The sequence below is a fragment of the Bos taurus genome, chromosome 19, assembly GCF_002263795.3.
Source record: "Bos taurus isolate L1 Dominette 01449 registration number 42190680 breed Hereford chromosome 19, ARS-UCD2.0, whole genome shotgun sequence".
Lineage (NCBI taxonomy): Eukaryota > Metazoa > Chordata > Mammalia > Artiodactyla > Bovidae > Bos > Bos taurus.
The window spans coordinates 26323782-26337620 of NC_037346.1; the positions used below are offsets into that span (position 1 = coordinate 26323782).

The 13839-nt window shown below is 42.7% G+C and overlaps 1 protein-coding gene across 1 annotated transcript; it reads left to right on the forward strand.

Moving 5' to 3' along the window:
* Positions 1-8347: 8347 nt before the first annotated feature.
* Positions 8348-13829, forward strand: ZNF232 (zinc finger protein 232). The gene is given in 5 exon segments (XM_010815976.4): positions 8348-10746; positions 11012-11135; positions 13027-13359; positions 13362-13750; positions 13752-13829. Coding segments are annotated over 5 exon segments (1428 nt in total). The 5' UTR covers positions 8348-10209; the 3' UTR covers positions 13797-13829.
* Positions 13830-13839: the final 10 nt, after the last annotated feature.

Here is a 13839-nt window from a genome sequence, read left to right on the forward strand (position 1 = left end):
TTCCTCTTGGGTTCCTGACCTGCTGATCCATCAGCTTCTCAGAAGTTTCCTCCTGGATGCCTCACAGTTAAGTCAAATATGACATGTCTGAAGTGGAATTCACCAGCTCCTCCCCCTCACCTCCACTTTTTCACTCCCACTACCCAGTCTTTTTTTTTATGTAACTTTAAACTTTTTATTTTATATTGGGGTATAGCCGATTAACAATGCTCTGGTAGTTTCATGTGAACAGCAAAGGGAGTGAGCCATATATATACGTCTATCCATTCTCCCCCAAACCCCTCTTCAATCCAGCCTGGCACATAACACTGAGCAGAGTTCCATGTGCTATACAATAGGTCTTTGTTGATTATCCATTTAAAATATAGCAGTATTAGTGTACCAGTTCTTAATTTATCATATCTCGACTCCAAATCTACCCTTCTTTGCTTTGCTTATGTTACTAGATCTGAACCATCTCCTTTGCCAGCTGGTACAAGACTTATATTTTGTCAACAGAGGTTGCTGGAGGGAAATGCAAGGCCATAGGAAAAAGAAGGAACTTCTTTTGCTGGTGCTGGTGTGCTGTGTATTTATTGGTGTGGTTGCCAACAGATCAGCTAGGGTGAGTGCCACTCACCCTAGTGATTGCTTCTTGTGAACCCGTTCTGGCCTGGACACAGGGCCCAGCAGGTTCCTACCCCATCAAACAGGCCACTTCCAGCTCCAGACTGCCCACCTCCTCCAGTGAATTCCTCCACCACCCTGAAGGCCACTCCTACGCACCAGCTCCAGCCTGCACCCCAGTAGGTTTCTTCTCCATCAATAGAGTGTGTGTTCCTGTGATAGCCACAATCCCTCTGAAAAATGTCTAAATCTCAGTGCCAGCAGGGAAGAGTCTTATTCTAAGTTCCTTGTTCTTCCCTCTACCTCCCTCTTAGACCTTCTGGTGTAGGAAAGAGGTGAAATTTGTATTTTAGGAATTATAGAATGGTCTGCTTATCATTTCAGATTCTGAGACCAGGAGTAAGATAAAAGATTGGAAGTCAAAGATGGAAATTTCAGAAGAAAAAGATTCAGCAAGGGCTGTATCAGAAAGACTCCCAAGACAGATATCCCAGGAATGTGGGTTATTTGAAACTGATGATCCTGAGGACAGGTTATTGAGGTATTGGATAAGCTCCTTAGATGATTCAGTGAGACATCCCTCTTCCCAAGAGAGAGGTATCAGGGAAGTGAATGTGATCCCCAAAAAAACGATTGCAGGAGAGAGAGGCCATGGATGTAAGGAAAGAGAAAAAACCCTTTCTGCAGGAGAAAGATCCCACAGATATGAAGTCTGTGGTCAGAGCTTCAAACAGAAGTCAGAAATAACTGAACATCAGAAAATTGATAATGTAAAGAAAACCTATGAATGTAAGGAATGTGGGAAAACTTTCAATCGAAGCTCAAACCTGATTATACATCAGAGAATTCATACAGGAAAGAAACCATATGTATGTAGTGAATGTGGAAAAGACTTTAATCAAAGTTCAAATCTTATTATACATCAGAGAATTCATACAGAAAAGAAACCTCATATATGTCATGAATATGGAAAAGACTTCAATCAGAGCTCCAACCTGGTTTGACATGAGAATTCATAATGGTGAGAATCCCTATGAATGTAAAGAGTGTGGGAAGGCCTTCAAGGGGAGCTCGAACCTTGTCCTGCATCAGAGAATTCACACTGGAGAGAAGCCATATGTATTCAATGAATGTGGGAAGGCCTTCAATCAAAGCTCAGATCTTATTATTCATCACAGAACTCACACTGGAGAGAAACCCTATAAATGTTATGAATGTGGACAGACTTTCAGTCAAAGCTCACACCTGGTCACACATCAGAGAATTCATACTGGAGAGAAAGGCTTCAAGGGCAGCAACTGTGAAAAGACCTTCAGGCAGTGCTCCCACCTCACTGAACACCAGAGACCACAGTGGGGAGAGACCCCATGAATGTTGCAAATGTGGGAAATCCTTCAGTGGACACACGGCATTTCTGAAACATCAGAGGCTACACACTGGCAAGGAACTTGAATGTGAAAAAGCCTGTACTTCTGACTTGGATCTTATCCAACAACAGAGAATGCACGGGAAGAAAAATCTTATGATGTACTAAGTGTGGAAAATATTTCCAGGGAAGTTCAGATCTAATTCGGCATTGGATAACTCACACTGGAGAGAAACCCTATGAATGCAGTGAATGTGGGAAAGCTTTTGGCCAGAGGTCGCACCTTATGACACACCAGAAAAGTCACACTGGAGAGAAACCCTATCAGTGCAATGAATGTGCAAAAGCCTTCCGGCAACGTTCGCTCCTCATCCAGCATCACAGAATCCACAGTGGCGAGAAACCTTGTGAATGCAAGGAATGCACAAAAGCCTTCATCTGGTGCACAGCTTTTCTCAAGCATCAGAGACTTCATACTGGAGAGAAACTTAAGGAAGTTGGGAAAACATTCAGCAAGGAAAAATTGCTTAGAGAAGAGCAAAGAATTCACCAAGAAGAGAAAGCTTATCAGTGCATTCAGTGTGGTAGAACTTTTTGGGGCAGCTCAGACCTCACCCGACATCAGATAACTCACTCAGGAGAGAAACCCCATGAATATAAGGAATGTGGGAAAACTCAGAGCTCAGACCTTATGCAACATCACAGAATACATAGTGGAGAAAAACCTAACGTGTGCAATAAATGTGGGAAATCTTTTAGGGACAGCTCAGATCTCATTAAACACCACTGTGTTCACACTGGCGAGAAACCCTATGAATGCTCTGAGTGTAAGAAGGCCTTCTGCCAGAACTCACACCTTGTTAGTCACCAGAGAATTCACACTGGTGAGAAAGCCTTTGAATGTAGCCACTGTGGGAAGGCCTTCAGCAGGCACACAGCTTTTCTTAAACATCAGAAACTTCACACTGGAAAGGAGCTTGGGGAACACAAGAGAGTCCTTAAATATGACTTACTCTAATAGGAAACAGAAACCTAATGAATGTAGAAAAAGCTTGATGGAGACCATGTCTTATTGCACAGTAAAGGGTTTTTATTGCTGAAAACCATTTGAAAGTAGGAAAACATTTGAAGAGCCCTAATGGATGGAAAACATGTAAGTGTAATGTGGGCAAGCTCTTGGACATAATCACCTTTTCTCTGCTTCATATCTGAAACTGGCATATGATCCAGAGGATACAATTACTTGAGAATGTTTCAGAGGACTTCCATTGTTGTTAACATCATTAGAAATCACTTTGCCAACAACCCCTGAACTAAATTCTTCATGGAAGGAGCCATTTCAATCTTGACTACCTAGTCTAGTGACAAATATAAATCTGCTTTAAGTACTTTAGGGTGATTAAATCTCTCTGGAATGAGTTCTTCCTGTTAGATATATATTTTATACATATTCCCCTTTTATCTCCTTATAAAATACGCTTATGTATATGTGATAATACTAATTAGAATGAACCATTAATTGAGAGGAAACAAAAACTAATAGAAATGACTCGACAACAGGAGAGCTGAAGGCCAGGATACAAGAGCCAAGTGAAGTGTTCCCCAGAGAAAGAATGATAATGACTAGTATCAGGAAATAAAAGAGCAAAGGAAAGGACAGTGGATGTTGGAAATAGGACTAGACTGAGTGCCAGGGCAGAGCATTTAGGTGACCTGAATTGGTAGGAATTAAAGCAACAACTTTGAAAGGTGAAGTGATTAGAGGAAAGTGGTTTTGTCTTGAACCAGAGCTTTGTAATTATTTGAGAATTGGAGACTTTAAGCAGAACTCTGAAAGAGATTAGTCATCTTTAATCTGATAACTGATATTGGTAATTAGGCCCTGTTTATCTGTGCAGTCAAACACAATTGTCAAATATTTCTTGTACCATGAACTACTGGTAGATTGTATATGAAATTACATGTATCAGCAGACAAGAAAGTTACCAAATGGGACACTGTAAGGTGAGAATTTCAACCTATATCTTTCCTCAGTGGGAATAGCTTGTGAGATGCACAGAGGGGATCAGTGGTTCTCAACCAGGGTGATTTTTGCTTCCCAGAGGGCATTTGGCAATGTCCCAGAGACATTGTGGTTGTCACAACTGGGAAGAAAATATTGGCATCTAAAAAGCAGTAATGTTGCTAAATATCTTACAATACATAGCTCACTCTACCCCCAAAAAAGAATTATCTGACCCTAAGTGTCAACAGCACCCTGGATGAGAAGCCCTGCCCTTGGATATTTATAACACCAGTCACCAGGGGCCATTTAAGGAAGCATTTCAGTGTGATATGGGTAGTGGCAGTGCATCCCAATAGGAACCCAGAGTCTGATAGAAAACTAGTTTGGTGAACTATTTCAGGAGAAGCAGTGTGGTGTAATGGAGGGGACGCAGATGTGGGTTTGAATCCCAGTAGGACATGTTGGCCTCAGGACCTGGAACAAATTATGTAACCCTTCTGATCCTTATTTTCCTTACTAATAAAATGGTGATAAAATAATCTACCTCCTGGTGTAATTGTGAGCTTTAAATGAGAAAACTGAAATCTACTGTTGACACACAGAAGGGCATCTTGAGCTTTAACCATTTTAAAACAAAAGATGAAGTATTTACAAGCAAAATAAAAGATGTGTAAGAATACAGTGCTGTGTTGTGGCTGGTGTAAAAAAGAAGGACCCCTTAAAGTTCAAAGCACTGGGGGCTAGGACTCCTCCACAAGCGCGTCCTGAACAGCAGTGGGATATCTTCAAGTGGAGAAGCCCATCCACACCATCCCTGAAAGCTGGCTACTGGGGAATCCCCTGGAAGTCCAGTGGTTAAGACTCGGTTCTTTCACTGCCTTGGGCTTGGGTTCAGTCCCTGATCCTCACAAGCCACATGGTGCAGCCAAAAAATCTCTTCTTCATGCCATTGAGGACCCTCTCCCAACACACTATCAAATCTACCAAACACACTAGTGACATTGGTCACTAAATCTACTCCTTATTTGGCTTCTTTTCTTCAACTCATTTCCTCACTGAAGCAGGATGGGTTTGAATGTAGCAGTTGATGTTTAAAATTGAGCAGGTAATATGTTGATGTCCCTTGGCTGCAGCTACAGTACAAGTCATTTCTCATTTCAGTTGCTGAATCTCTGATGATATAAAGATTTGGAAGAACTTTCTTCCTATGTCTGAAGTTGAGAAGATTAGAAGACCTAAAATTCTGGTCAGCCATGTACATGAGTTAAGCCTATTGTGAAGAAGACCTTAAGCAACTGGGGACAAATTTGGAAGGACTGGCTTGTCTGTCTCTGGAGTTTTGTTAGAATCTTGGGTATAATGATTTCTCCTGATTACCTCTGAAGGGTATCCATGCATTTTTTGGATGTGTGATCAAGGAGACTGTACCCGCCCACAATGTGCTTTCTTTCCTTTTAGCATAAAGAATCTCTGGATCAAATCTGGCAGCACCTTGCGATCCTGAGGGTGAAAGTGAACAAGTCTTCTGTGAGCCTTGGTCTTCCACTACTGTTCTAGTTGTCTTGGAACTGTTCACCTTTTTAATCCATCATGTACACCACTGCTTGATTTTCTTCAAATACTGCTTTTATCATCTCACACACAAACAAACGCAAACTCACATTCAAAAAGGATCCAGTGGCTGCCCATTTTACTAAAGTTTAAAGTTCTTGGCTTGGCATTTAATATGCTCTCTCATACTGACTTGTCTCTCACTTCATGAAAACTTCCAGTTTGAGGCCTGGTCTAATTACTGTCCCTAAACCGCTAACAGCTAATGCATTGTCCTAACTCTTATCTCAGGTTGCCTTGATCCCCTGCAGCTTTCAGAGTCCCTATCACTTAAAATAACCTTTTTCTTTAAACATGAACATGTCTGACAGGTTCTGATGAACACACACTCAATTCTTTAAAGAAAAATGCCTTGGCACTTTTCCCCCCACATTGTTTATTGTAAGCAAAATTCAAGCACTGAAGCATGGCTTGTTTGAATGAACAAACCAAAGTCCTTTGTTTCTCTGGCCTCAGAGCTTACAAGAAGCCATTATTACACAAATATTGTGTAATACACAAATACAATATACACAAAATATTACATTATTTTATGTATATTCTCTTGTTTTCTTTACACATTTAGCTTTTTGAAAGCAGGGAGCTATGTTTTTGTATCCCCTCACCTGTAGCCCAGACCTAGATTTACATAATTTTTTTCAATAAATGTTTGAATGAACATGCATGTTTATAATTTTCTAGTTTTGTGTTGGTTGTTGAAAACTATAGTCATCACAAGAGCATAGTATGTGTAATTTCCTTTCTTTTCTTTCCACTCTAGATACAGCCATAAACTAGTCAGTATAGAAAAAATTCAGGTTAAATTATATTTTGCTTGGTCAAAGTATCTGTTTTGAATTGGTGACTGGTTTCTAGGTAAGTGTTTTGGGGGGAGGGGAAGGTGGCAGGTTTGGCCACACCTCACTGGGCTTGTGGAATCTTAGTACCCCCACCCGGGATGGCACTCGGTCCAGGCACTGAAAGCACCAGAGTCCTAACCATTGGACCACCAGGGAATTCCCTCTAGTTAAGTATTTTAGTGATTCCCATTTGAAATGTTGTTTGCCAGAAAATGGTACTTCATGTTATATCTAAAAGTAATTGCTCTCTAGCATTTTCCTGAGATCTTGTTCCCCCAGAATCGGGTTGTTTTATACACATCTGGCTGGTGCACACAATTTTGGTAATTTATATTTTGCTAAAAGATATTTTTATTGGGACTTCCCTGGTGGTCCAGTGGTTAAGGATCTGCCTGCCAATGCAGGAGACACAGGTTCGATCCCTGATCCAGGAAAATCCCATATGCATTGGAGCAACTAAGCCTGTGTACCACAACTATTGAGCCTGTGCTCTAAAGTTCGGGCACCAAACTTTAAAGTTCACTACTGAGCCTACGTGCCACAACTAAAGAAAAGCCTGTGTGGCAACAAAGACCAAGCACAGTCAAAAATAAATAAATAAATAAATAATTTAAAAGAAAAAAAAAGATATTTTTATCTAGATTTTTCAATATCCTACCCTAAAGCTGAGTGAAATGGTCTCTAATTATTTTCATCTCTTCTGATTCTGTTGTTATGTTTTATTTCTCATTCCAATTCTTAATTTTTCTTGTTTTTAATCAGGCTTTAAACAAGTTTATCTATTTTGCTGCTTTTTTCAAGGAAATTAACGTTTGAATTTATTCCTTCTACTATTTTTAAATTTTTTTTTTATCTTTACTGATTCACTCTTCTTTGCTTCTTCAGGTTTATTTCACTATGCTTTTAAAGTTTCTTAAGGTTAGTTTCAAATTGTTTTATATCTTTTTTCATTAACAGGGGATGCAGTTGTTGTTATTCTTCAGTTGTATCCAACTCTTTGCAACCCTATGGACTGCAGCAAGCCAGGCTTCCCTGTCCTTCATTATCTCCCAGAGCTTGCTCAAACTCATGTCCATTGAGTCGATTATGCCATCCAACCATCTCGTCCTCTGTCATCCCCTTCTGCTTCCAGCTTTCAATCTTTCCCAGTGTCAGAGTCTTTTCTAGTGAGTCGGCTCTTCACATCAGGTGGCCAAAGTATTGGAGCTTCAGGATCAGTTCTTCAGTGAATATTCGGGACTGATTGCCTTTAGGATTGACTGGTTTGATCCCCTTGCTGTCCAAGGGACTGTCAAGAGTCTTCTCCAACACCACAGTTCAAAAGCATCAGTTCTTCGGTGCTCAGCCTTCTTTATGGTCCAACTCTCACATCCATACGTGACCACTGGATAAACCATAGTTTTGACTAGATGGACCTTTGTTGACAAAGTGATGTCTCTGCTTTTTAATACTCTGTCTAGGTTGGTCATAGCTTTTCTTCCAAGGAACAAGTGTCTTTTAATTTCATGGCTGCAGTCACCATCTACAGTGATTTTATGGTGTACATTTTCAAGTATGGCTGTTGCTAAGTCCCATAGATTTTACCATGAAGTGTTCTCTTTATTGCCTTATAAGTGCTTTGTAATTTTTCTTTTGATTTCCTTTTTTGATCCAGTTGGATTCTTTTCTTTCTAGGATTCATACTATTTTGCTCATTCTCTTTTTTGCCATGTTAATTTGGATGCTCTACTGTTCTTTTCCATTCTCATCATGGTTACCTTTCCTTCCTGAGAACTCATAATCAGGCACATGTTTGTTATTATTGGGAAAGCAGATAGCAGTAATTTCCTCTATCAACAAGTCCTTTTCCTCTACCCCAATTAACTACATCCTTAGATTTCATTTTTCTTCTCACCAGAAATTGTTTTTATTTACTGATGGACATGCATAGGCCTTTTCAAACTGTTCATGGGGTGACAAACCTAGACAGCATATTAAGTAGCGGAGACATCACTTTGCTGACAAAGGTCTGTATAGTCAAAGCTATGGTTTTTCCAGTGGTCATGTATGGATGTGAGAGTTGGACCACAAAGAAGGCTGAGCGCTGAAGAACTGATGCTTTTGAACTGTGGTATTGGAGAAGGCTCTTGAGAGTCCCTTGGACAGCAAGGAGATCAAACCAGATTGATCCTAAAGGAAATCAACCCTGAATATTCACTGAAGGACTGATGCTGAAGCTGAAGCTCCAATACTTTGGCCACCTCATGCGAAGAGCCAACTCACTGGAAAAGACCCTTACGCTGGGAAAGATGGAAGGCAAAAGGAGAAGAGGGTGACAGAGGATGAGATAGGTGGATGGCATCATCGACTCATCAGTGGACATGAGTTTGAGGAAACTCTGGGAGATAGTGAAGGACAGGGAAGCCCGGCATGCTGCAGTCCATGGGATCGCAAAAAGTCGGACAGGACTGAGCAACTGAATAACAACACTTTCTCCTTAAGGGTAACTTCTTTCTCCGGCTGTGGCCCTCTAATCAGGTCTGGGAAGATGTAAGTGGAAAACAGAAGGTAGAGGAGGAAAGGCTGCAAAGAGGCCACGCATAGGGTAGAACTTCCCGGCCATTTCTATCAGCTTGGGCAGGACCCTGGATCCACAACTGAACAGAGAAGCAAGGCACGCCAATCTTTAGGTAAAAAGTTCGGCCCACACCTGCCCCACCCACTCCAGGACTGCAATTCCCAGAGCCCTCCGCGACAGGGGAGGCCTTGGGTGCGCAGGCTCACACCTGCCCTCCCTGGTTAGCTGGAAGCGCGAGCTGCTCAAAAGTGGCTAGGTGTAAGCTCTGAGTCCTCTAAGGGGAAGCTTAGCGGCGGCCCTCAGGGTGTCGCCCGCTGGCCCGCTCTGCTGTAGCCGGTCCAGGAAGGCAGCGGCGGTTGCCGCAGTGAACACACCCCGCGGGCAGCCCTTTGAGGAGCCGAGGACAGATGGCGCGCCTTTGCACGGAAAGGAGTCCAGAGCCCCACGGTTCATGGAGGGCGGGGGCTGGCCCGGGGCTCCTCTTCTCTGGAGATTCCAGGGCTTAAAGTGAAGAATGGGGAATTATAGCAGGCCAGGCGATCCGGCGGACCCCGTACCCAGTGCCGTGCGCAGGAATTCAACTGGGAACTGGTCACCGGGACATCATCCTGAGACACAGGCTTCCGCGCTCGTCTTCTGCGCCTCCCTCGGCCGTAGCCAGTGGCCCCCGTTTGTGTGCCTTTAATGGCCTCTGGGTACGTTCCACTGCTTTCCCTCTAGATTTTCCTGACGCTGGACACTTTACCGAGACCATGTCTTGCCCAATAGCTGCCCCTTAACAGGACCCTGCTACAGATCCTGGGCGTTTGAATAAGATTGCCTTAGAGGAAATTTAAACTTCTTTTGTTGTGGCCACTACTGAAATTTTAGGAAGAGGGAAGGAGCCATCTGGCAGGAGGCTTCACTCCAACACCTCTGAGAGTCAATAATTGAAAACAGGCCAGTCACCTTGCTCTGAAAGTTGCTCAGCTCCGAGCTCTGGAAATTTGGCTTTTGCTTCAAACTTGTTTCTTCCCGTGAGATTCCAGAACACTCCCCTCTCCCCAACCCCTCCTGCTGTTTTCTCCTACTATAGCCTTTATCAAGTTGTAATATGTAGTGTAAAAAACACTTTATGTATCTGTCTACCAGACTTTCTCAAAGGTAGTGACACTGGAATAGGAATCTGAGGAGGGATAGAGAAGGAAAGATTAAAGGATATAGTATAGGGTTTGGCTCTTGGTAGATGCTGAGTGTGTATTTAATGAATGAAAAAAAAAAAAAAAAGTTCTGCTTATATGACAGTGTGCCCCTGAAAGACTCTGGTTGGTATGGGTCTTCTCCAGAGCCAATCCAAGCTAGGATGGCTGTATCACTAACAGCAGCTAAAACTCTGGCCCTTCTAGGTACACAGGATCAAGAAAAGGTTATGATGATGGAGCCAAAGGAAGAGGAACAGACTTGGGAATGTGAAAACAGACTACATGGGATCCACTCTTTCAGTCAAGAGATCTTCCGCCAGCCCTTCAGGCAGCTCTGTTACCAAGAGACTCCTGGTCCCCTCGAGGCCCTGAGCTGACTAAGGGTCCTCTGCTGTGAGAGGCTGAGGTCCGAGAGTCACAGCAAGGAGCAGATCCTAGAGTTACTGGTACTGGAACAATTCCTGACCATCCTGCCCAAGGAGCTCCAATCCTGGGTGTGGGGACATCACCCTAAGAGTGGAGAGAAGGCTGTGGCTGTGCTGGAGGACTTAGAGAAAGGACTCAATGAACCAGGGCCCTAGGTGGAAAGGGGAACATACAATCTGTTGTGGGAACCAGATCAATGACCTTCCAGTCTGAAAGAGGGGCAGTAGTAGGGGGAGTTGCCAAGTTCAAAACTGTTTGGGGCCAAGTAGAACACTGAGTGTATGTTTCTGTCTTTTCTGCCTTCAATCCCTGAATGAGATTCTAGCTCCTCTTCCTGCCCCTGTGCTGTGAGGAGGCTCTCTAAAGTCTCCTTGAAAGCTTTGGTCCCACAGAAACCAAGTGGTACCTGATCACCCCCAGGTCCCAGGTCTTGTGTGTGGACCTGCATGGGAAGAGCAATGGGAGAAGGCAGCTCTGGGAGCAGCCCAGGAGAAACCAAGCTTCCAGCTGCAGCCTATGGAGCCCTGGCCCTTCCCAGAGAGTGTTGAGTAGCAGGATTCTGTGGGAAGGGAGGGAAGGAGGAGGGAGTATAAAGGGCACAGAGCAGGTGCTCAGAAGCTGTCATCATCCTGGCCTTACTGTTCTTATCACTTAGGTGAGAGACGCATCACCCACAAAATTAGGAATAATGATAACCTACTTTATGTAGTAGCTCTAAGGATTAAATTTCTAGCGTATCTGGCTATAAAACCTCACCAGCATCTCTTGGTTTAGAGAGCCCTCAGTGTGTGCATGCTCAGTCGTGTCTGACTCTTTGTGACCCTATGGACTCCAGCCCACCAGGCTCCTCTATCCATGGGATTTTCCAAGCAAGAATACTGGAGTGGGTTTCCATCCTTTTCTAGAGGTCTTCCCAACCCAAGGATCAAACCTGCATCTCCCGTGTCTCCAGCACTGCAGGTGGATTCTTTACCGCTGAGCCACTGGGGAAGCCCCGAGAGCCCTGAAGGAGGACCAGAAAATACTTCATTCACTTTTAGCCTCATAATTTTCACTGCCCTGAGCTACAGGCCAGCTTGAAAATCTTTTCTCTTTGAAATTTTTCATGGCTTCCAAAACACACTTTGTAATCTATAAGGCATTCCATGTGAGATACAGCCTGTCGTTACCTTTCTCTACCACCTACTCCCCATCTAAAAGCCCCATGTGAAACTCTCTTTTATCTATACTTCTGCCCTTCAGATTTACCACAACAACTTCCTCCCCAGCTTTCATCCATCCCCATAAAGATCCTCTCCTCTCTGTCTATGGCTGACCCTAGACTGAGAGCCTCAGGACCGTGCACTGTCCTTGCAGAGCACTGTATGACCTCATAAACCATTGGAATGTGACATGAATATGTTGCTTATCAAGAAGATTCTATTTAACACTTGGTTTTACACCATAACTCCACCACCACAAGACAGAAGCATCTGAAAATTCAAATTCTTATTAGCAACAAAACAAGAAAAACAAAAAACAGAGATTAATCTTAGTGTCTATTCCAAAAGTATGTTTTTACTTCCCAGCATTTCCTTCCCTTTCTTGCAGAGTTTTCCTTGTCTCCTTCACCTCTGTTTCATAAGTTTCTCTTCAAAGCTAACTATTGTTTGATTTTTTTTTTCCTAGTAAGCATGTTTCATATTTCCTTGACCACAAGCATTTAACCTGGAAAAAAGTATGTATTTTTAAAATTTGGCATTACCTTATAGCCATTGCTGTTTGTCCTTTTTAGATTATAGAAAGCATTACAGACAATTAAAACCACAAAGTGTTACAGACCTTTTAAAGATGAAAAGGCAAAGCATTTGTCTTTTCTTTTTTTAAAGAGCAGGTCAAAGGGAAAGGCCGAGAGCACCAAGCAGGCAGTCATCCCTCCAGTAAAGAGCCAGCTGGTTGGGGACCTATTTCTGTGACTACAGATTGGAGGAGCAAGGGTTGACTGGGAAGAGGTGAAGATCACAAAGTCAGAGGGGCAGGGTCTTTGCGCCTTTAGGAACATCCTTTTCCATCACTCTGTGATTCTCATTTTTCCTTTTCTACACAACATCAGTTAACCACTCCCCAGTTTCTTGAAAATATTAACTTTTTTTCATATTTTTAAAGAGTAAATAAATCCTAAAAAGAAGATCCTGCCTTGAAATTTATTTTATTTTTCAAATAACATTTTTCAGTGTTCCATAAATTAAAAAATTATTAAAAAAAAAAAAAAAAGCAGATGAGGAGGGATGAGAAAAAAAGGAGAAGCTTCCCGTACACAGTCCCATTACCAAGAGATGACCTCATATGTAAGTGACTATCCTTCTGAATTCTGTCGCGTGTATACTGAATATTTTTCAAGCTTTTATTTTCATGCCAGAAATCCTAATCTGAGTGTCATTTCTCTGTACACTCAAAACAGGTATATCTGCAGTTTCCATCAAACATTGCAGAAGATGATGCAGAGACCAAGGACAAAGGGTAGTTGCCACAACCACCCATTACTGAAGTGGAATCACAGGTGCTCAGAGAAAAACTCACCACCAGCACTGCTACCTTTGAAGCTGCCTCTGAAGGTGAGGGTCCTTTAGAGCAGCAGTAGAGAAATCTTAAAAGGGAGAGACTGGGGGAGTCCCCCACTCAGGGGAAAAGCTTCAGACAGATGATTGTAACCCATAAGACAACTCCCACAGGGAAGAAAGACCATAAATGCAGTGAATGTAGTAAAGCCTTCATTTCTAACTCACACCTTATATTCACCAGAGAATTCATTCTGGAGAGAAAATCTGTAAGTACAGTGACTGTGGGAAAATATTCAACCAGAGTTCAAACCTCATTCAGCATCAGAGAATTCATACAGGAGAGAAACCCTACAAGTGCTATGCCTGTGGGAAGTCCTTCAGGTGGAGTGCTCATCTTGTTCAGCATCAGAGGATTCATTCAGGGGAGAATCCCTACAAGTGTAATGAATGTGGGAAAGCCTTCAGTCAAAGCTCCTATCTAAGTCAGTGTCTGATAATCCACAGTGGAGAGAAACCTTTCATCTGTAAAGAATGTGGGAAAGCCTACAGATGAAGTTCCAAGCTTATCAGACACCAAAGAGTTCATGCCAGAGAAGAGCCTTCCCCATGGACTGAGGGTGAGAAAGTCTGCAGGCAGAGTTGTACTTTTGTCTAATCAGTTTTAGGACTAGATTCCATAAAAGTTATAAGCTCTTTAAGATTTTTCCT